At 43.0% G+C, this 24,811-nt stretch overlaps 2 protein-coding genes across 2 annotated transcripts in view; one reads left to right on the plus strand and one right to left on the minus strand.

Moving 5' to 3' along the window:
• LOC308305564 (transmembrane protein 179-like) overlaps positions 1 to 24,811 on the minus strand; it is a gene marked incomplete at its 3' end in the record, with an annotated part of 467,552 nt that overhangs the window by 134,659 nt on the left and 308,082 nt on the right. The gene's annotated exons all lie outside the window — the stretch shown is intronic.
• Positions 9,624 to 23,207, plus strand: prima1 (proline rich membrane anchor 1; the record flags this gene model as incomplete). Its single annotated transcript, XM_080749964.1, has 4 exons — positions 9,624 to 9,905; positions 10,904 to 11,045; positions 14,206 to 14,338; positions 23,108 to 23,207. The coding sequence occupies 4 exons, from the start codon at positions 9,624 to 9,626 to the stop codon at positions 23,205 to 23,207; spliced, it is 657 nt and encodes a 218-aa protein (XP_080606090.1).

Genomic DNA, 24,811 nt, shown 5'->3' on the forward strand with positions numbered 1-24,811 from the left:
GAGTGATGTCAGATGTAGGATTTGGTGAGGAGGGGGATCTAAAGAGTGCATAACCATGGAAAGGGGCTTGAACGCTCAAGAATCTTGTCTTTCTGTTTGCCCCCTCAATCGAGCGACACAAAGGCTGAATTACTCATTCAAACCTCGCGGGACAAAGGGAAAGGAGCTGGATAGCACTCCTGCATTTGTAGTCAAACATTTAGAGACTTAAATCGAGTCGTCATGAAGGAGAAAGAGTTAGACAAAGCCCATAGAATTGCCATCAGCAAACATTTTCCTGTGTCATATTATGGGGTCTCCATGGTTCCCTCTGGCCTGCGGACAATAGCACAAGTTTGCACACTCGAATACTGTCACCCTGCCAACGGCAAAAAGAGCCCAAAACAGGACAATCCCTAGAGAAAGCATGGCTCGGCAGGGAAGGTTGCAATAGAGGAGGAAAGGGACTTGTGAAATGCTAATTGAGCTCCATCCCCTTATTGAAAGTTTAAAAAAAAAAAGTACCTATCGTTCCATTGAACCACATACTCTTAGCTGCAGCGTGGGGTGAGATGTGAGGAGGCCGTTTGTCTAGTAAAGTAACCCACACTGCAAGCATGTGCTCTACAGCCCTGTTGTGCACCATGACCAGAGAACGTTGTTCGAGCCACACGCATGTACCGTAGGAGCTATTCAACATGCTCTCCCTAGATGGAATGACATGTTAAACGGTCAGTGTATCAAACAGCATGTGGTTTGTCTATTAATTTAGTTTGGGGTGCAGGCCCAACATGTAATTGTATTCTGAATGTTTGATTATTGTCCCATTCCCTAATTCAGTGTGTGAAATCCATGCACGTCTATGCTCTTATCAAACCAGCTCTTAAGAGGGATGCATCCCTCTTGCTCTGAAGAGGCAATGAGACCCTATTGTCCTCCTCTCTTCTTCTTCCCTTCACCTCTCTGTCCTGCTCAAAAGGCCAATTAACAATGGTGCACCCCTCCCCTGGCCTGTCACGCCACTCCCGTGCTTTTGAAGTGACAGAGAATGAGAAAGAGGGAGGAAGCACAGTGGCACCAATAAAACCCACTGTGTCCCTGTCTGTGTGCCAGTTTGGAAGACAGATGGATGAGAGGTTTGCAGGCCATTTCAGTCTACGTTTTACTAGCTCTGCAAACTAATATCAGCAGCTATACGGTCAGATAGCTTTAACAAACAAGTTATTTAAACAGTAAATTCACAGCAACTGATTCATAGCCAACATCTGTAGAAAGATATACAACTGTCTTGCTAATGTTTGATAGATACCATAACTTACAAGGGCAGCATATAATGGGTACATTGTTGAGCCATGGGGCTGATCACCTGACTTGAGACAAGCTTCCAAATGCAATCAGTCACATCCTACAGTAGCACCCATGAGTGCCTACCTTTCGCACGTCACTTCAAGTAGATCGACCCTTTTCCCTCGCCTCCCCGTTCGGAAATCTTCCAAACTAGAGAGAAGAAAATTAATGAAATGTAAAGAAAATAACACCACGCTCACAGAGGCGATCCTTGCCTCAGTGAAAACAATAAATAGATAATAGATATCTATAGATAAATAGATCAGATATTGATCAGCTTCCTCGTAATGTGAATCTCATACACCACGTTTCTTAACAGATGTGTCAGCCATTCCAAAAGTCATACGATTGGAAGTTATTGCTCTAGTCTACACAAACTCAGAGGAACGGGGAGGCGGGGGAAAAAGTGGATCTACTTGAAGCAAAGTGCGAAAGATAAAGGCACACCTAGAGGACACCACTACTCCTCAAAGTAGTTAGGATGGGTAAATGCAGTTTTCAGGTACGTGCAAATGTTAGTAATCCGGCCTGACAGACAGTCAAGTCCCATCTCTCTCCCCATTTCCTGTCAACCTACTGTACTGTATACCTATAATAAAGGCAGAAAAAGGCCCCAAAAATATCACACAAAAAAAGAAAAGAAAATCTTTCTAACCACAGAATTTTATTCAAGGTCATTTGAATCCATCAATCATTTGAATCTTAGAAACAGGCATTCACCATCTACTGTATTGAACAAAACATGATGTGATCCAACCTCTTAAAATAAGCTAACCTTGATTCTAAACTATTTTAGGCCAATTATCTTTATTTTAATGAAAGAATTTAGAGAGTAGTGATTTTTTTAGAGGCTTTATTTGTCACTACTTATACAGAAACAAGCAGCAAAAGAACGATAGTGTGGCAAGCCTTAAATCTAAAGGGGACTATGCTTTTGCCACCAGGGCCACTCAGCTTTGGAATTATACCTGCCAGAAGAAAAGACTCAGTGACTCCTTTTAAAGTCAAACTGTGTACGTTGATTTTGATATAGCCTAATCTTTCACTGGTGGCTGAGAGCACCAGAAATGACTGGAAATGTCATTTATTATACTTAAACAGACTAAATGTAACACAGTATGAGTTTAAATCACTTTTTAAAACGCATTTTTATAGACTTGCTTTTATGTGATGTCATCTTCTTATTGCTTTTATTCTTTATTCAATATTTATTTTATCACACACTCCTGCAGAAACACACATCCCTGTCTTCGTTATATCCAGTCATTACTGCAGCAGCCTTGCATGGCACCACCAAAGTCCTCAACAAAAACTACACTATGTACAAAACTCAGCTGCCTGTCTTCTCATCAGTAAGCGCTCCATAGACCACATTACACCAAACCTCCAAGACCTTCACTGGCTCCCACTCAAACACAGAATACACTTCACAATTCTACTCACTACCTACAAGGCACTCAACCAAGGACGGATTAAGACTCAGGGAGGCCCCTGGGTCAACTACCTTTTTAGGTCCCCCATAGCAGTGGTTCTTAACCTGTAGGTCGAGACCCCCAGGGGGGTCCTCAAATGATTTTGGGGAGTCCCCAGATGATGAACTTGTTTCATGTTTGTGAATTGTTTTCACACTCAACAGTAAACAAACACCAGTAAGACTCCCTAATCAGGAGATAAGCGACCGCCAGGTCGCATACACAAACTTTAGAAGGCAATCGTAGCCAATCAGGAGGGAATATGAGAAATGGGACAGATCCATGTTGAGTACATGACTTTAGAGATACGGTGTACCGCTTTGCGTGATTATAGGGCAAAATCTGTAGGAGCAGTGTCCAAAAATGTGTTTTGCAAAAATTGGCCTGGTGGTGGTACTAGAAGAGGGCCATGGCATGTGAGAAATGAGGGGTGGAGGTTTAGAAATGTGCATATACCGGTACACATTTTTAAAGGAATGGTCAAACACTAGAAGGCCTCTGGAACGAGGCGTACCATAACAAGATAGGCTTTACCAAAACTATAGTTACTGAAGGCCTCTCTACTCCTAACTATCAAGTATTAGTATCATCATATAGACCTAGATGTTAATATAATCAATGAATACATGATCTACTCTATAACGTCACACATAATCAATCATGATAACCTCTAATCTACGACAGTACTGCACAATTTAAGGACTTTTTAAACCTCTAAAATGACAAATTAAACATTGGCCAAATTGTCAAATATTAGAGGCAGAAATTGTCAACTCCAAGAACTCCAAGTGCTCGTCAGGGTGGCGGGTCCCCATTTCAAATATGATTATTTTGGGGGTCGTGGCCTGAAAAGGTTGAGAAGGGCAGTCAAAGTCAGGTGGGCACAAAAACACAGTACTTGACTACCAGGTCTGCCTAACTTTGAGAGTGTACACTTTCAAAGTTAAATTAAGACTTAGGATTTTACAGTGTAATATGAGTAATATGAGTCAGCTGACTCATGGGCACAAAAGGGACACAGTCAGAGGCACAGACAGATACAGATACAGAGATCTCCATAATGGGCATAAGGGGACACAGACAGACAGATACAGAGATCTCCATATACGGGCATAAAAGGGACTCAGACAGACAGATACAGAGATCTCCATATGGGCATAAAAAGGACGCAGACAGACAGATACAGATATCTCTATACATGGGCATAAATGGACACAGGCAAACAGATGGTCAAAACAGGTCCTATGACAACAGGTATAATGGGGTTTGTATTAAAGGGCATTCCGTATTTACATCGTTCCCGAGTAGGTCGGTCCCCGACTAGGCCAACTTTTAGTACTATGAGTAATCACAGATAGGCTATTAGTATTAGCCCATGTAACTATGTAACCCACTCCTTTAACTACAAACAATTCTTTACTTTTTCCCTTGGGGATTAGTCTTTGCTTTATAATTCAAGAAAAATAACACCCAGTATGAAGTGAGTGGTGCTGTTTATGAGTTAATTTCATTGCTTTCAAGCTTGGCCAATGGCGAGCTTTGCGGGACATACAGTACATACTGTATGTACAAACAGACAAAGCCAGATGTAGGAGCGGTTAAGCACCCCTCAAACATATATAATTCAATGAATTATGCAGTGTTCAGTGGCTTCTGTGTATTTGTGGTAAAGTTCTAGGCTGACATTTTATAATTCCCTGCAACTGTTCACCTGTGACTCTGCTATGTAATGTGACCATATAGCCCCATCAGTACCTAATATGAGCTCTACTGCAGGTGGGTGGGGTGGTTGTATTTGGTCTCCCTGCTCTTCAAAGGAGACATTTAGATCGTGTCAAAGTGCAAGTCTCACCTCCTAGACACAGCTAGGAGCTGACACGAAGTTTGACCTGAATTTATCCCCTGAACAAGCAGGTAGAGACAGGCTCTATCACCCCAATGGTAGAAATGTCAGCATAGGGTGCAGGAAACAGGGTTCAAATCCGGGTAAGAAGAAAGTTACATAGTGCAGCTTTAAGAGACAGAAATGGGTTATGGGACTTATTTGGATATCAGGAGCCATAACCTGCCGATGCTGGTGAATGTTAACCACTATATGGCTAACCCAAACCCTGACCTATCCTCAGTGGGGCTGAGAGAACATACAGTATAAGGTTGAGGGAGCCATGCCATGATCCCATCTACAAAAAAGCTTTTAAACTGAAATGAACTTTAAAGTTATTAACCAGCAAGAACATCATCACATTGTCAGCCACTAGATGGCAATCTGTATCCACTTTAAAACAGCACAGTAGGCTATAGGCCAATTAAAGTGGCACTAAGTAACTAAGTTATTAAATGAATAATAGTATATATTTTTTTCCAATCTGTATTCTAGAGTATGTTAATACAATATAACATATACAACTAGGGTGGTTGTATTTTGTCTCCCTGCTCTTCTGAGACGTGTGTCAAAGGTCATGATGTCTCACCAAGACACTGGATCATATGACACAATGTTTGACCTGATGGTCAAGATTCAATTCATCCCTTGAGCATTAGCTCAACGGTAAAAATGACAGCACTTGCAAAGGAAACCGGGTTCAAATCCCAGGTAGAAGAGGAAAGTTTATTAGTGCAGCTTTAGGTGAATTAGAGATAGTTTGGCTAAATTAGTTTTCAGTGAAAATGTATATTCCATGTTTGACTGGTGCCTTTTCTGGGATACCCAGAGTATGATTTATGGTTGAGTTTGTAGGCTAAACATAGCCTGCCTCCTATATTGCCAAAACAGATCATTTTAAATTATCACAATTCTTATATTCAAGGCTGTGATGTCAGGAGTGCAAGAAGTTCAACCTGGAAAAGTCACCCAGGCTCCACCCTTAATTTAAATGTATATCATGTATACTAGTAACTGTAAGACGCCTCAGGGCGCGAGGTCGCGCCACAGTGATGTGGACATAAAATGGATTTGTTCCCCTGGCATCACAGGGATCTCCATATCTCCATATATGGGCATAAATTGAATTTGTTCCCCCTGGCATCACAGGGATCTCTCTAATTAGGGCATCATTAAAATTGATGACATCAGGGAACTCCATATATGTACATAAAATGGATTCTGTTAGTGTGACATCACAGTGAAGCCAGAGTGTGATGTCAGAGCGGCAAACCCATTCTGTTAGAGTGGTTCCCCTGACATCACAGTGACATCAGAGCATGATGTCAGAGCGGCAAACCCAAAGACCGTAAAAATGTGTACAAGTCTACACGTCCAGACAGACGGACACGGACAAGCTGTGACATTTGTCATAGTAAGCTGTGACCTTCGGTCGCTATTAAATGTATAATATCATCATTACACATTTTATTTCACAGTTAACAGTAAAGTCTTGGAGAGCTGGTTTTACTTTTGAATGCTAGACACGTACATTTATAGGCAATATTATAAGTAGCCTACTTAATATACTATTTCCTCCACTAGTGATGGCAATTCCATCCTGCAACCTTTATAGAGGGTATGTGCGTGACATCATCATCATACCTGGAAGTTATGCAGGAACGCCTACTGAGTGGCAAAAAACTACTTTGTGTACTTGACAACCCATACATCCAAACAGAAAGGTCCTATCTGATTGCATTAAACAACGTTAAACGACATTAAACTCACTTTGCCAGTCGATTTGCGCATACCGTACCTCAGCATTTATAGATAATTATATAAAAAAGAAATGTATACTACTATACTACTGGTGCCTACTATATACTGCCTATACTACTGGTGCACTACCTTTGCAAGGTTCTCAACCGTTTGCATATTAAGGATCCTAATTTAGTTTACATTTGAGCCACGGACCCCCATTTGATGAATTTTGTCCTGCAGAAACAAATCTTATATATTTTTTAATTGTTAGATTGGATATGATTTTGTCCAGAATTCCATGCTGTATTGATATAGAAATAACAGACAATATATAAACACACACACACACACACACACACGCACGCACGCACGCACGCACGCACGCACGCACGCACGCACGCACGCACACATATACATCTGTATATGGGACCCCTGGAAAACCCCATCAAGGACCCCTGTGGGCCCAGGACCCCACGTTCAGAACCACTGCTTTAGGCCAGCATGCACTCTCCTCCTATTTGAGGCGGTGATTTATGTTATTGCAGATTTTGTGTTGTTGGTGGAATGAGGTGAGCCAGCAGGAAGCAACCAGGGGCTGTAGTGCTTTTCTCTTGTCAGATAATCAATACTGAGTAGACTGAAGTAGCTGAGCTACTAAACAGTCCCCTCTGGGTAGCCTATATGTCAACTTGATGCCTATATACTCCATCGTACCACTGTGTCCTATGCCGAAAATAGAAGATCTACAAGCTCACAGTGCATCGTGATGCGAAGCATTCGAGCCATTTTCAGCGGGGGAAACCATACGACTGGGTATACAGTGAGTGAATCAGGCTTGAACCATGTAGGCCTACAGTATAGCCTACTTCTCAGATTCCAAGAAGCTGTGTATGCCAATAATTAGTAAGCAAACAACAAAAGATGGCATTTTTCGAACAAACGGTTGAGTCATTCACACTGCAGCAGGAGAATCGGCAAGAAGCAAGCAAGATTTAGATTTACATGCTACTGGTTGAATATACTTCAAAACATATTTCACTTGTCTCATATTGTGTTGTTTTTTCTTTACTTTTTAAATAAATGCTATTATTCAAATATCAAGTCATATCTCTTAAGAAACAATTGGGAGCCAGTTCTGTTTAAACTGTATAATTGTATAGGTTATAATAATGTATATTTATCTAATTACTTAATTACTTGAACTGTATTCAACACTTTCATGTCGGCTATTTCATGGTTTCATGGTAAGTAAGAAATCACAATAATGCTCTATCAGGACTTTTGGAAGTTGGTCTGTCTGTCTGTCAATATACAATAGGCCTATTATGATATTTGAGATCTAATTGTGTTTCATAGAGCAATTATAATTTGAAAACAATTTGAAGATTAAAATGGGTCTGCACTAATATATTGCTATCCACGGATCATCACTATTATTAGTGAGTGTATAATTACCAAAACATTTTCAGTAGTGTAATTATACAGCAATTATACCCTAACCCTACCCTTACCCTAACAGGGGAAAAAAATCACACCCAATGTGAAGTAAGCGGTGGTCCTGCTTGCATAACGTCTTCAGACTAGGATTTGAGTCTAGGATGTACAGGCTATGCTACACACACACGTTTTGCTATGGCAAAACGCTGAGGAAAAAGGCTACAGACACATGATGATGACATCACTGATGCTACACACACGTTTTGCTATAGCAAACAGACAGACACACGCACAGCCACTCTATGGAGCGGTTTACCACCGCTCAAAAACTACATAATATAGTTACAGTAGCCTATATATACACAGACAGTATGCTATTCTTAGGCAATTCTAAGTGAAAACCACCCAAAGAACTTTGATTGACTATCAAATGGCACTGAGGTATGAGAGTCTGGCCTGTCACATTGGCACTGTAGCCTACTGTGTAAAGTAGGCTGTGCCCTATACTTTAATAACTGCCCATACAACCAATATCCAGCTCCTGTGTTAGGAACTGCCCTTTAAAAGAGCCTAACCCCCATTACAATGCATGTGCCTGTCACTTATTGCAAACCCGTTTGTAACAACAAACAGTGAAAATAAATTAATCAAATGTTGTTCACATTTTGATGAAAGAAAGATGGAGTGCAATAAGTGCATTAAGCATTATTGACATATGCTTAAAGTTTAGGCTTTATATTAATCATTCCTATAGGCTATAGGGTCACTGGAGCACAGACAGTGATGAGATACTGACAGTAGCCTGGCCCTGTATCACACATGCACTGGCATTAATTCGGCCTGGGGTCTTCCATAGGCCCTACAGTTAAGTAAGTCCTTATAACGTGGTGCCCCAGCCCAGCCCTAAGTCTCTCTATCCCTCCCCCTCTCCCACCCATCTCCCCCCCCCCTCTCTGTCTCTGTCACTCTCTCTCTCTCTCTCTCTCTCTCTCTCTCTCTCTCTCTCTCTCTCTCTCTCTCTCTCTCTCTCTCTTCCTCTCTCTCTCTCACTAGCGTAAGCGTACTTGACTTTAACTCGGTCTATCAAGCGCCATCCTCACAGACTCGCCTCATGCACTGTAGGCTACTTTCAGCTCGCCACTAAAAGCACAATTGACATTGTCGACGCATTCGAAACAACAGCTATAGGGTGCGTTCAGCACTTAGAGACGTGCCTCGTTCATCCATCCATCCATCCCTGTCTCACGGACTTTGTTTTGAAAGAATTCGCGACTGAGGGGAAAAGCACATTGACAGGATGAGCTGATCTGCATCAAGTGCGAGGTGCACTTCTTCCACTCGGCGGTACGGTGATGCTCCTCTATAAAACAGCCCGCTGTATTTTGGCAGGGAGGGGGATGCATCAGTTTAACCCTCGGTTCTGCCCGCGGGACTCGCTCGTACATTTAGCCTAGATAAGTTGGGGAGATGTGTGATGAGTCCACGGCCGCTGTAAAGGAATTGTATCGCGCAGTATTCACGAGGATCTTTTTTCTTCGTTTTCTTCAACTTCGATGGCTTGAGTAGCCCATCTGTTTGCGCCCATGTATGCTGCCAAGGAGAGATGTCGGGTATGGGCCATCTATATCGCCCTCACATCGCACGGAGTAGCGGCTGACCAAGAGGCGTGAATCGGGTCGCTGTTTGAGTGCCAATAAAAACAAACTACTTTAGAGATATGAATGATCGAGATTTGCAGGTTATTTCACTGTGTTGCTTGTCCTATGATATCGACAACGGGATTTCAAGAGCAAAATGACTGTGGCATAAACTATTTCTGGAGACGCCTGTCACAGATATCGCCGCTGAACTGGACAGGGTGGATGGTTATTTCCAAAACAGTCCAATCCTATGTGCACTGCATTCATTTGTTCGAAACGCTGCCTAGTGTCTTCGAGAACAGCGCAAGAGGAATGCTGGTCCAAGACCTAATGCCATTTACTTTAAGTTTTTGGCCTTTTTTCTTCGGTCATAGCCTCCTGTCACTGTTTTTACTCTCATGCCAGGTAAGGATCACGTTTAGGCGCGCCACTTGTCATTTTACGCATGAGAAGATGTTACACAAGTGTATCTGGAGTTGTTGGACCAATTAGACAAGCAGGTGAACGATACCAACTAGACTTTATTTTATGTTTTATTGCATAGTATTAAATGTTGCTTCATAATCTGTGTGCAGTCTGTCTGTGCACCGATGTATGGCGTCAATGATGTAGGGCACACCTGCCTAATGTAATGATGATGGATGGATATGCCTGTGAAGCAAGTTGACAATGATAATTACACCATGAGAATGATAGCTGTGGCTGTGCACACACATGTGCTAGCTCACACACGCACGCATGCACGCGCGCACGCACACACGCACGCTCTCACACACACACACACACACACACACACACACACACACACACCATAAACACAGTCAGTTTTGCTGTGAGAACATGGAGTAGCTGTTTTCGTTTCCATGATAACACAATATCCTGTTATCCCACCATGATCCAGGCCTCTGCACCCCTGCATATGTTAGGGATGAGTAGTCTAACCTCTGGCCCACGCTGCTGCCTACAACTAGTGCTGAGCTGTTGTTCACACACACGCAGTGCTGCCAGGGTTCATGTGTAATGTGATCTGCTTGAGTTTCCAAGTCCACCCACGCACTCTCCTCAGGGCAGCCTGCTGCCCACTCTGTTGGTGGGTGGTTTCTCACAGGAAGAGAGGGTTGCAGCCACAGACATGATGATGATACCATTCTGCAAGCGTGTATAAACACTGAAGCTGCCGTGGCAGCAACAATGCAGGGAAAATGTAGTGAAGGGACATCAAACTAGCCTCCACATCGCATGCCACTAACTAGGCTGTTGTAGACTGAAGCACCCACCTGCATTTATGATGGGGGCTATTGCACAGATGTTATTTCTCAGTGTGCACTGAAGGTCTCTTTTTTCCACCCTCTCCTCTCTCTCTCTCTCTCTCTCTCTCTCTCTCTCTCTCTCCCCATGTAAAGGGTGAACTCCAGAGGTCATGCTCACAGACTGTGGCGGAGAAAGTTAGTGAACAGTGCCAGCTGGCATGCCACTGTAGAAGCTACCCTCCCCTTCCTCCCCCGCCTCCCCCCCCTCCTCCACCACGGCTACTGGGGACCACAGGTAAGATCTATGCTCCCGGTACCGCGGTACCGCGGCCCCGGGTCCTCTGTCTCTCACTCACACAGCGTCTGTCTCACGCTCGCCAGCGAGTGGTTTCCAGCCAAACGCACCTGTGCATACAGTGGCAATTTCCAACCTAATCTACAGCAGAATTTAACATGAAGATATGTGGGTGTATGTGTGTGTATGTGCGTGTACCGGTATGTGCGTGTGTGTGTGTGTGTGTGTGTGTGTGTGTGTGTGTGTGTGTGTGTGTGTGTGCGTGCGTGCGTGCGTGCGTGCGTGCGTGCATGTGCGTGCGTGCACACTCAGTGGCGTCAGTGTGTCATATAGATGATGTTGACAGCTGAACACAGGACTAATTTATGGCAGGCCTGACCTTGGGGAGTACCCAGCTGCCTGTGAAATCCATGTCTGCTGGGCTGCCAAGCTCGTGGTTCAGTGGAGAGGGGTTCCCCCGGAGGACCCCTGATTAAAACACAGATGACTTAATTAAATTAGCCTTAGCTTTACAGATAAGGGGCTAATGAACCCCAGCCAAGTAGTGCAAGTTCTGTTTTGAAGTCGAGCCGGGGGTGAGTGAGTGAGTGTGTGTGTGTGTGTGTGTGTGTGTGTGTGTGTGTGTGTGCGTGCGTGCATGCATGCGTGCGTTTGTGCATGCGTGCGTTTGTGAGTGCGTGCGCGCATGCGAGTGTGTCTGTGTGTGTGCACGTGCGCATGCGAGTGTGTCTGTGTGTGCGCGCGTGTGCGTGCATGCGTGTATGTGATCCTGTTGCGGTACATATTTCCCTCTTCAATCCACTCGATGTACTGTATGGTCTATCCATTGACAGTTCGTCTAATCTATTTAATTCCTCTGAAAGCTGATATGATTTGTATACACCCATGAGCACCTTAATGAGCATTGCTCTGATATATTGGACAGGCATTGCTGATGATGCAGCCACTGCAAGTTATTACTTTGACTCTTTAGCATCACTCACACAGGAGGGGGGCACTTCATCATCAAACTCTCAACAGACAGCGGAGGGAAAGGTTTCAGTCGCTTGAAATTTCTCCCCTGTCTGGTCTTTGTAGATGGGCCTCCTCTTCCCCCTGAAGCCTGATTTATACTTAGTCGCACGGCGGCGGCAGCGAACGTTGATGTATATGCTCACAATGCACTGTGTCGTGAGCTTTTAGATCGTCTATTTTTGGCCCACAACCCTTTGTACGACAGAGTATAAAATAAGCATGACTCACCATGTGATCCACCTATGAATGGACAGTTACGGACCTCTTTGTGATTGTTGTCAAGGTCACTGCATAAATACTGCCAGAACCACCTGACTGTGCTCCATCTAAGGTGGGCGTTTGAATGTCCAATTATGGTTAAGAGTCAGTAGTGGGCTGTTTTAAAGGCGTTGGAAGAAAGTGTTTGCAAAGAACAGCAAAGACAAACATGAATAATCTGCACTTAGTGAGATTTACGGAGTTTCCCAATGTAAACTGTAGAGCTGCGTAAATGCTGTAAAGACTGTTTTCTTTTATTAGCACCATCCATTTTGCACAATGGTTACATTTCGCTTTAAGTAGGCAATAAATATGCATAACGGGCATAAAAACTGGGACAATCACTGAGATCGTATCTATCCGCAAAAAGTTTGAAAAGGAAAAAGAGAGGAACTGGCACCGTTAAGTAAGAGTCTACTGTATGTGCTAAAAATGGTTCACAAGTCCACAGTAAAATCTGTAGTGTTAATTGAACTCTGACAGTGGAAAAATCGACCCACACCGGTCCATTATTACACACCCAGAGTTAAATTAACACTCTGGATTTCACTGTGTCCCTTCAAAGGAGTGAGCTTTATCACAATGAAGTAGATCCTTACCACTGACTGAATTAAATCCTACAGCCGTTGACAAAACGCAGGATTAAACGGAAGTTTGCCTGAGAAGAGCTTTTAGATTCATAGTGACTTATGACGTGCTGTGCTGTACTGTACTGTACTGTGCTGTGCTGGAGGGAGCAGTGCATTGTCATTTTCTAGGTAGAAATCTTCTGTGCTGGAAGCTAGCTTTTTTACAGCATTACTAAGGGGTGATTTGTTGCCATGGTGTAAGACCCATTCATAACACAGCAGCACTGCAAACGCAGCGTGTTTATGTTTCAGGGCAAAATTAGAACATTTTTACTGGGTAGAGAAGGAGGGAGCAGAGAGCCAAAGACTGACAGATTAGATAGATAGATAAATCGATATTTTATAGAAAGACACAAAATTAAAGACATAACCGAAGATGAACAGAAGGTAGAGCAACGAATGGACAGGAAAGTTCATTGTAGGCAGTAAGGTTCGGGTGCACATGAAGATGTACAGGGTTCACATTGAGTGGTCCTGTACCACACATCTATGCAATAAAATCAACAATAAAATGTTAATTTCACCCTGAGAGTGCACAAGTGGAACCAAACTGACCCGTTTGGTTCCATTGCACACTTTGGGCATGAAATGAATACGGAGCATTTGACTGTGTAAAGTGTGAAAGCGCAGGAGGTGTGGCACGGACCAGGAGTGCTGGTGTAAGAAAGGCTGACAGGACCCTTAAATGATTCATAGTGTCGGCTTAGATATCTCAGAACATTGAGCCTAAGTTCTACACAACAGGCGAGGAGACATTGATGCTTCCCTATAATTTTGTGAGAGCAGCCTTGGAAAAATCACTTCTGCTCTGTTATGGACAGTTACAGTACAATGAATCAATGCATAGCACCTTTGAGCTATTAAGCACAGGTTGGGGGGGATCTTAATCACGCTGTGACTGAATTGCCTTAACCACTTGACCCCTAGCATCACCTAACAGGCAGCGAAATTGATCTACAAGCTCACAATTTGCTGCAATAACCCGTTGTCAGTTTGTAGCGTGGAGGGAAAGCATTAAGGGGGCTTGTATATAAGTAAGTATATAGCATTTAAGTGGTGAAGAAGTATGACGATGGATATAATATACATTTTTACATGTAGACTCAAAAGCAATGGACATGGTAATATCGGCCTAGCAATGTGGTGTGACTATGTATGTCCATTAACCGTTTTCTCTTCGATCGACTTTCTCTACTCTCTACTCTCTCTCTCTCTTTCTCTCTCTCTCTCTCTCTCTCTCTCTCTCTCTCTCCCCTCAGTGGTAGATCCCACTGTGCCCTTGTTGAGGCCCTGGTGGATGGGGATGGAGATAATAGTGCTTGGAACGGTGGGCTGTGCTTCAGCTGTCTTCCTCCTGTCAGCCATCATCATCTGCTACAAGGCCATCAAGAGGTTCGGTTTCCCTGTTTCTCTGATTCCCTCTAACCTATTAATGCAGTGTAACCACAACCACTTAAGCCCTATTTTGTACTTCGCCATGCAATGGCACCGAACAAGCTCACAAAGCATCACAGATCTGGCGTTGTTATTTTCGCAAATTTTCGTGGTTAGTCTTGTTTTCCCGTTCTAAAAGGCGTTGAAGTGATAAAAGCATACATTGTTGTAAGTAATTATGCATGGATGACATGCTGTCCTTGCCATCTTACCCAAGGTTACTCATTTGGGACTGAACGCATGTGTGACTGTGCTACAGTACGTACGTCTCTTGTGTAACGCTTTACCTGAGAATGTCACATAAGGATACGGTCACCCTGTCATAACCCTGCTGGGTCACACAGAGGTCAAAGGTTAGAGAGTGGAATATCAGTGGTAAGTGAGGATGGGTCACTGAGTTGTATTATGCATTAGGTGATGGCAATGAATATTCATTCCAATTTGTAAAAACTAGTGACCGACCGATAGACTTTTTTATGATCCGATACGATACCGATATATACATATACATTATTGTAAGCTCACATTTCATATCGCACAAACCATACTTTCATTAGCCCCTAAAAGAAAAGTTATATCAGTTATATCAGTTATATCGGTCGCATATCGGTGCATATCGTCGCATATCGGTGCATACCCATTTCGGTGGCCGACTAGTAAAAACAAATAAATAGGAGTGTAAGATTGTAGCATCCAAGATGCCAGAATACAATTTCCCGGCATTGGCAATTTTAAATTGCTCAATTGCCCTAATGTGTTTTTGAATGGCAACAGGATGATGTGAAAGTGAGGGAAAGATCTACTACCAAAGGAATCCCATGGCCCTGTCAAAGCAACGCTAGCTATTTGCCCCTATTTGGTTTGGCTTATTAGAGAAAAAGCTTCGTGAGGTTTTTGCCTGCAGCAGAACCAAGACCCAATTCCCTATCTGACATTCAGCCAGCACTGTATCACACATAAATTCCGACACACACGTAGCTGTTCACAGACATTTAGCACATGCACACACATCTGTCTAAAAGCAATGTATATGCACAGCCCGGCATGGAGAAAATATGAGCCCACTTTTCTGCACCCCCACACCCCACCCCATCACCACCAACACACAGATGCATACACACTCACACATACACACATCCATCATCTTGGCATATTTACGCACTCTATAAGACGTAGAATAAACAAGTGTCTCAAGCCCATATGAGAATAACCATAGATGTGCATGCGCAATTTGGGAGATAATGTTATTTATGAAATTGTGTGTGAAGAGAGCATGTGAGATGTGGTTGGCCTCGGTAGAATTCTATTTCTCCTTTCCTTAAACAACAAATAGGCAAAGTCAAGCAGCGGAAGTAATGGGTGGTTGGCTCAGGAATTCATTATGGCAACTCTCCAGCCCCCTCCGTAGCCAAGGGGCACCTTTTTTAATGCAGCAGCGGTAGGGAAGTGTTGTTGCAATACGGGCTGCTGTAGCCCCAAACCCAAGTCATTATTTATGAATTAATTTGCGCAGTCATTCAGTCGCAGGCCACATCTTTTATACATGCAAGCGGGTCGTGTCCTGAAGCTCTGTGAGCACTGTGTGACTGCAGACTCTGCCACGCCAAACTGCCTTCCCCTCAGAATGAGTAGGGGAAAATGCACAGGTCCAGTCAGACTGGCCTCATTAGACATTCATTAGTCTGCAGCCAATAGGAAACCGGCCCAAGGGAAAAAAAAATACTGTGGAGCATAAAATTGATTGGGAATGTGTCATGGATGCCCTAATCATCCATCCATCCTAAGCGGAGGAGAGGGTATAAGACAGATAAAAATGTTGTCTACCAAAGCAGGGGAAGGCGGTAATTGGGTGTCTTAGTCAATAACAATGTACGAGAAGGTTTGTCAGCTAGAAAAACAGAGGCAGTTATATATAGCTCCTCCAGACCCTCACTGCTCAGGGCTTTCCCAATGAAAATCACTTGGCAAATTGCCAAGCCCTGCGCAGCAGAGACGATAGAAGAGCTTGCTCTGCAGGCCTCTCAGTCCTGCAGGGCTTTTGTTATATTTTCTAATCTTTGTCTTCCAGTCATCCGTCAGAGGTTTGTAAAAAACTAAACTAAAACTAAAACAAAACAAAAACATTCCATACAGTTCTATTGAGTGGAATCCAGAGACTACGGAAGCCGGTAGTACAGTACGTGCGATCATAAAGAGGATTCAGACACATGCCGTATTTCAGTGTTGTACCGTCAAAATCAAAAGATATGATACCCAGGATGCCAGGCATCCACGAAGCCTAAACAGACAAAGTGCGACTGATTCATGAAACTAGATGCTTTTACTCAATCATGGACCGGCTGCTCTGGGCTTTCTGTCCAAGGAGAGATGATATATCACAACTGGACCTGTCCAACTACAATATATCAAGACAATTCAGGAACACGAAAAGACAGGCAAAATGCCTTTGTGAAGCAAAGTGGTTTATAATCCAGTATTCGGCAATATATTATTAATTACTCTATTCTTATCTCCATCAATGACCAAGGCAGCACTTTAAAAAAACAGGTAAGCAGTCTGTTTTTTCACAGTCTGTTTTTGTGGCAAACGCTTTTCTTTGAACCCAAAGCATGTTAGGCCTACTCTAACATCCAGATGGTTGGAGGAGTAATTGTAAACAGCTCAACACATGTCCCAATTTCATCACAATCCATTCCCAAAACTTCAAACGGGAACGTGATGCTGTGATCGCACAGCTTTGATATAAAATATTCATCTAACCTGTGAAGTGTTGTGTAGCCACCTGCCGTGTGTCAACAGCACGGCATCTATTATTGACAGCCTGGGTAGAGGTCGGTGTGAGGCCCAAATGGTCTGCCCTGTGTGTTGGCCCCAAGCAACATCAGCAATCAACCTACATCAGGCCAGGGGTCTTCAACGATTTCAGGCCAAGGACCCCTTAGTTGAGAGAGAGATGAAGCAGGGACCCCCACAACCTGTTCATAGATAGTTTCATTGTTTGACAGCACAATCATCAGTGTATTTTGGATTCATGTCAATTTGTATTTTCAGATATTTAACCACTTGAACCGTCAATAGTAATGCACTCTGCACTTCGTCTGCTCCTTTTCCCCTCTGCACCAAAGCTCTTTGCCGAAAACAGCCGATCTACAAGCTCACAACGCCTCGCGCTAATGTTCTCAGAAAATGTACACTAGGGTTGAAGTGGTTAATATAAAAAAGGAGAAAAAAACTTTCTATCACTCAAAAATTTGGAGGAGCCCCTGTAGTAACTCTGGGGACCCCCTAGGGGTCCTGGACCTATGACCCCTGACCTATATTATTGGACCTGTTAAGCAGCAGACTCAGAATGCCACGCCTGTTTTCACTTCAATACATTAAGTTGAGTGGGACGCCCTACCCACAGAGTTGGCATATTGCGGTGTCATAATTTTAAAACACATTTTCCGTAACTTGAGTAAGTGCTCCATTTTGTGACCCGCCTGAGTGGATTCAAAACAGCAGCAAGGTGTCTGGTATCCTCTGCGTTACTAACTAATGTGAAGTATCTTTATGATCGACCCCTCAGGCTTTACTGCAGAGAGGCATTTAACTACTGTAGCATCACTATAGGCTAAGTAATTGTCAGTTATAAGGTCAGGTAAGATTAGAAATAATTAGGGGTGTAACGATACATTTTAACTCATTTACTACCAATGACGAGATAGGACGAGCTATTTGAAAAAGCCTTCTGTACCAATGACAAGTCTTCACAGATGTATTTTTTTATTGCATTTAATCCAACATTACGCTGTGGTTTATCTGCGCAAAAAAAAACCAGGAAAACGCCCGTTTCCTGATCTGGCCACTCTTTTGCATTTCTGCACTAGCTTGTGAGCTCATAGCATGCTAACGGTTTGTCGCGGCGACATGGATGTTTTTGTGATCGTATCTGTACGGCGACATGCACGCAGACCGTGCACGATGCATGGACGGACACGATGCTGTCACATTAAATGGATAGAAAAACTGGATTTGACGAGTAGTTTGGTTAAACATTCCGGTAGTAGGGGCGCCCGCTGGCCTTGCGGTCCAGGCGCATACCACATAGGCTCTGATGCAGGTTCGAATCCCGATCCCGACGAGCTTTGCTGCGTGTCACTCCCCATCTCTCTCCCGAAAAAAAAAATAATAATATATATATATATATATATATATATATATATATATATATATTTATTTTTTTCGGTATTTAATGAGTTAACAGCGATACGATACACATCACGATACATGATTGATGAGATGATACACAGACGAAATTGGTTCATTCATGGCGATACTATTCAATGATTTAAAATCGATTTAGTAACTATTTAGCAAAAAAAAATCATCTGTGTGAAACGTGTGGAGAGTGCAGGTCTTTTCTAACGATATGTAATGGAAAATGAATTAAACCCCTCTTTCTCTGTTTTCTTCTTAAAATTGCTAAATACAACGCACAAGCTCTTAGTATCGATAACATCGATTATTTGCATTCCAAAACGATTCGATATGATACAAATTCAAACGATACAATATTTAGCTGTTCACATATCGATACAGTAGATCATTGAAAATTGTAATCGATGCAGTTACTGTATCGTTAAACCTCTAGCAAGAATGGTAGCGGTAGTAGTCGTGTCAATACCATGTATGGACATACAGCCATACTATCAAAAGATCAAGGCTACATCCGCACAAATACGTTTTAGTTTTAAAATGTAAAACCTTTGCTACATTTTAGCCTAGTGTCCCCCTAAAACCCAAAAACATTGCTGACCCCGTTTTAGGTTTAGAGAATAGAAAAGGTTTAAAACTAATTCTAGGACAGACCTACTCTATTGTGGACCGACAAATCACACATGATCACAAGACTTTAACCATTGTTTCAACTGAGAATGATGTTCACTTGGCTACCAAACCGATACGTTGATACACTTGAAACAAGTGACTCAAATCTGTGGTATCCTGTGGTTGACAATCAAACAAATGATGTTGTAAATCAAACTATGTGAAGAGTTGGACAGAGTTGTTTCACTGTCCATTTTCTTTCCGGATATTATTGTTGCCTACATTAGCCTATATACTGTGCCTATACTGTAGTGTAGTCCTACACGTACATAAAATGCAATAGTCTGCGTCAGAGCTGAATATGACCGTAATAAATCTTCGTAACAATTTAACTAAATAGATTTGTTAAGAGAGGGAAAGGTAGGGGGTCATAGTCTGTTCTCCAGGTTCTGAAATAAATAAAATGTTTATCATCACTCAAGTATACTTTGTTTCCAGAGTTTAACAAACCAACTGGTGATGCTCCTGCCCGAGATTGGATAATATGAGCTGAATGATAATTTGTTTATCACCCATATTCGCAGTTTACCATGAGAAATGTCACAGCTTGTCCGCGTCCGTGTAGACGTGTACACATTTTTCTATGGGCAAACCCCTAGACTGTAAAAGTGTGTCATCATGATGTCATCATGCTTTGATGTCACTGTGATGTCAGGGGAACCACTCTACCAGAATGGGTTTGCCGCTCTGACATCACGCTCTGGCTTCACTGTGATGTCACACTTGCAGAATCCCGTTTATGCCCATATATGGAGTTCCCTGATGTCATCAATATTAATGATGCCCTGTTAGAGAGATCCCTGTGATGCCCGGGGGAACAAATCCCTTTTATGCCCAAATATGGAGATATGGAGATCCCTGTGATGCCAGGGGAACAATCCTGTTCATGCCCATATATGGAGATCCCTCATGTCCACATCCCTGATGTCCACATCACTGTGGCGCAACCTCACCCTTCAGGGCGAGGTCGCTTGTCGCCCTGAGGCGTCTTACTATTATTATCTATTCACACACACAAAAAAGATAAAAGCACTCACTGTGGGGACAGTTGACTCAGTGTGTTGCTGGCATAACTCTTCTTTGTTGCTATGCAATATGCAGCCATTCGAAAGAAAAGGTCACTGTTTTCCACTCCGTCTTAGTTCTTTTGCACCCAGATAAACTGCAGTGTCTCCTCAGCAATACATTCTTCCAAAGCATCCGCAACAATTCTGTTTGGTGGCCAAGTTTCTTCCTGTTTGAAATGTCAAGTTGCCATACAAAAAAGTGAAGAGTCCTAGGGTTCCTAAGGACTAGGCAAAAATCCAATGCAAAAACAATTAAGAAGGGAGACCGCTTAATACAAAAGAATACATTATTTTAATATTTCAAACAGCTACTTTTTGTTTAGGCAAACAATTGGCTTAGAATCTTACAGACTACTCAGCAACACATTTTGAGTCAGGCAGCAATGGAAAGCGTGGTAAATCATGTCAAATATATAGGGAAGGTGTCATAATCACTTGGGTACAGGCAGGTGTGTTAAGGGTGTGGTCTGTGATTTAACATAAACACATGAACTGTAGGGTTTCTATTCTGGGCGAACATTTGGTGAAGATATATTTAGTTTAGACGGAAGAAAGGTGGGGCCCAGTATAGGCCCCAGGGAGACTCCAGATAAACTATATATAGGGTTTAACTAGTTAAGTAATGAAGACGCTTGTGGTGCTAGTTCAGCATGTAGTGGAACTTTAGCTGTGCTGATTTGTTAGCTGCTGTATCAGCACACATTTTTCACCCCTCTGCACTCCACAGGCTTGTTTGTGCTTAATGTAGAAAACGTTAATTAAATTCCGCCCAGGCCTTCCACATTTTTAACTGCAGGTTAGAAAAGATTATCCTGTAAACAGCAACATATAACAAACTGTTATTGAGGGAGAGACGCTAATACCGCCATGCCGCGTTGAATGAATAGTTATCTTGTTAGCGCGTACCACTTCTTTTCTCAGAGGAGGAGAATTCCCAGCCTTGCTGTAAACAAGACAGCGCTGTCCCTTAGAGAAAACCCTGGTATATCCCAACTCCCCCTGCTGCAGCCTATATCAACCAATCATCTTCCCTGCAGAAGGAGGATGTGTTTCCAGCCCAGGGCTGGGCAGTTTCCTTTCCCAGGCTTCCCCTGGTCCCCCGGGGACAGAGCAAAATGTATGTCCTGGGTGGCCTTCGTTGTCAGAGCCCACCAGATGAAGGAGGACTCCCATAGGAAGTCCTACTTGCTGCCTACGCATTTAGTTTACAGCCTTACTATAGCGCTAATAAGTCAGACTCTTATCCCTGTAGAAGAGGCAGCTCTGTGACTTTTGTGTGAGCGATGGCGATGACTAAGCTGTGATACCTGTCAGTTATTCTGGGGCACAGTTATTCATATGCATCATGCAGGGCGTTACCTGTCATCCATCATCCTCAATAGGAGCAGACTCAGATCAAAGACGCAGACAGACAGACAGAGAGGGGAGGGAGGATTCATGAATTACTCTAGTCTTCGGTATTACAGTGAAAAGTTACAAAGATGTATTTATTTTATATTTTGTGGCTCATAACTATATGTGTTGTATAACTGAAAACTGAAATTGTTCATAAGGCTTTTATCACATGTATGTTGTACCAAACTTATTATGGTCATGCGTTCAGTGGTTCAAAACAATAGGCAAACATTTGCCAAAAATAGCAGATCTATGAGAAAATAGCAGATCTAATCTAAGTAGATATTTTCTCTAGGGTTTAAGCCTTTAACTGTGTCTGAGTGAATCGTGTGTGTGTGTGTGTGCGTGCGTGCGTGCGTGCGTGCGTGCGTGCGTGCGTGCGTGCGTGCGTGTGTGTGTGTGTATGCGTGTGTGTGTGTGTGTGTGTGTGCGTGGGCGTGTGTGTGTTCGTTTGTGTTGAGGGGGGCTCATCGTTTAGACTGGAGTCTCCAGTCTAAACGATTAAAGGTTGGGAACTGCTGCTGTAGTTAAATATGTAAATACTTACAGTAGGGGTGTTAGTGCCCCTCTGCTATGAGGGGAAGAGGCTTGTGTCCAACTGGACTGAGAATGACTGTCCGTCAAGTCAGACTGGCCAGCCGTAGCTTTCAGAGTAGAGGGCAGGAGACACTGAGCTAAGATGTAGCTTAAGGGTCCTCTGCACCAGCGAGGGCACTGTACAGTGTTGAGTGGGACAATAACTGTACTAACTGTATTCAGATCTGTCTCTGAGTTACATAAGCCCGTGCAGGGGAGAGCAGCTGAGGGGGTCGGCGCAGAAGCCACAGTACACTGGACAAATATAATAACCGCAAAAGCACTGAGGGGTGCATAAAAAGGGTAGCATTGAATGATGCCTGCTCTTCACAGACCAATGACAGGCAAGAGGATCATGTGTTGTGATGTTTTTTTTTTTTTCATTAGAAAGAACTCTCAGGAAGGAAAGTAGGAAAGTATTACAGGGAATTTCTACATGAGGTTATGTATTGACGTAATTTACAAGCCAATTTGGACTCGCGCACAGATACACACATCACTTAGTGGGGGGAAAATTGTATCTAGCGACCGTCTATTTAATTGCCATGTCCCCCGTGTTGCAATGCATCCATCCCTCCCGTCTCCCTTCATGGATCTAAGAGCAAAGTGACCTTTTAACGTTGAGCTTATTAGACGGGATGGCTGAGACCAGCGCATCCACACAGAGCAGCCAGGGGAATCAAATCAGCCTAAAGGTTAACAGGCTAGAAACTCTGTTTAATGACACAGCCTTTTTACTGGGGAGGAATACAACAAACAATCTCTTGTGTCAGGAATTTCTTCCTCTCACTTATGTGAAAAAAAAAATGTTTGTCCACAGGAAACCACTACGGAAAGAGGAGAACGGAACCAGTCGCGGGGAGTACGCCATGAGCATCCGCAACAAGAAGACCATAGGCACCAACAACACTGTGGTATAGACTGTCAGCTGACAGGCACTGGAAGAAGTGACATCACTACTACCATCTGTCACCTTACCCCTAATACAAACAATTCCCTCTGATCCAGAAGGCAAATGAGGGTTTACCGGAGATTTCCTAAACGCATACGCCGTTCCTTCCCTCGCCTTTCCATGCATTGCCTGGACTTGAAGACGCACATCCAGCTTGAGAAAGAAAGAGGGAGAGAGGGAAAAAAAAGCTGAAGTCAGAGAGAGAGAGAGAGAGAGAAAGGGAAATCTGTGTGAACGGATTGAGCGAAAGAGCAACAAACCCCCCTGTGGTGTCAGAAGTGGCACAGCAGGCTGAACATTATGCTTTCTGTAACAGCAAGTGTTGCTGACAGGCTGGTTGGCTGCTTGCTGGAGTGGGACTGTTTGCCAGTTTACCGCAGACCCAGACCTCTCACACTGCAATGGAACAACAGACAATACGGCAGTCCCATTGGTGTGCTAGCTTGACAACAGACCACCACACAATAAATAACGTGCATGCAGTTTTTATGGAGAATGCAACATTTGTTTTCTTCTTCTTTTCTTTTTCCTTTTTTAATATTCCTCACACTGTTTTATTTTGCATTTGTGGGTGTTCGGAAAGGGGCACAGTTATTCTGCTGGTCCTAGGTTTGGGATGTGGATTTTTTTTCATCTGACTATGCAATTTACAAAAACATAAATAACAGGATGAACATCAATATAATGATGTCATATTTATTTTACATCCCAGCACTGAAATTGAGGACTTAGGTTCAATGTAATATATATTCATCCATCCATCTATTTATTTACTTATCTATGAATTTTATTTTTTTACTTACAAAAAAAAAGCCCACAAAAAAAACAACTAATAATGTCCCTTTAGTTATTCATATCTTGACTTATTTTATTTCTTGATAGCTTGTTTTTTAAGTGAATTATTCATAAACCATATAATTCATTTGTGATGCTCCAATGCTTTAAGCCCGCTGTCAGTTTGTTGAGACACTGGTGCAGAAAACGCGCTTGCTCTGCAAAGAGTTTTGGTGTCACTTGTTTTGTCTCTGGCTGTTTGATATGCCTTTCTCTGCTTCCCTGAGACTTCACTAAAACAAGTCAGGGAACCTCTGTGATGTGCTATGTGAATGTGTGTTTTCCAAACATTATTTCCATACTGCAGTCTGCAGCAGAACTCGTTCCCCCATTCGTTTTTTTTCCTTGTTTAATTTAAGCACAAGCTCCCAAAAACACTAGATGTGCTTGCTTGTGCGTTTTCTTTTTTTTTAAGCCTAGTTCAGACCAAAGACAAAACAAAACCATTTTAAAGTTTGATTCATGTTTCATCATATGACTGTGTTGTGTCCCGAAAACAGCCGATCTACAAGCTCACAGCGCATCACGGATGCGACGTGTTGTGAGCTTTTAGATCTACATTTGTCGGCTTGTAGATGCTATTTACGTGCGACATCACGCAAACACGACACAACACTGTTGTGCGCCAAAGCATAAATGAAGCATTAAAACGTTGCGGAGAAAAATTGGAGATGTCTGAATTAGCCCTTATATCTCGTCATTTCAGAGGCCTGTGTTCCAGGGTTCATCTGGCTGCCT

Source organism: Nannobrachium achirus, assembly GCF_963921795.1.
Source record: "Nannobrachium achirus genome assembly, chromosome: 20".
In the NCBI taxonomy this organism is placed as follows: Eukaryota; Metazoa; Chordata; class Actinopteri; order Myctophiformes; family Myctophidae; genus Nannobrachium; species Nannobrachium achirus.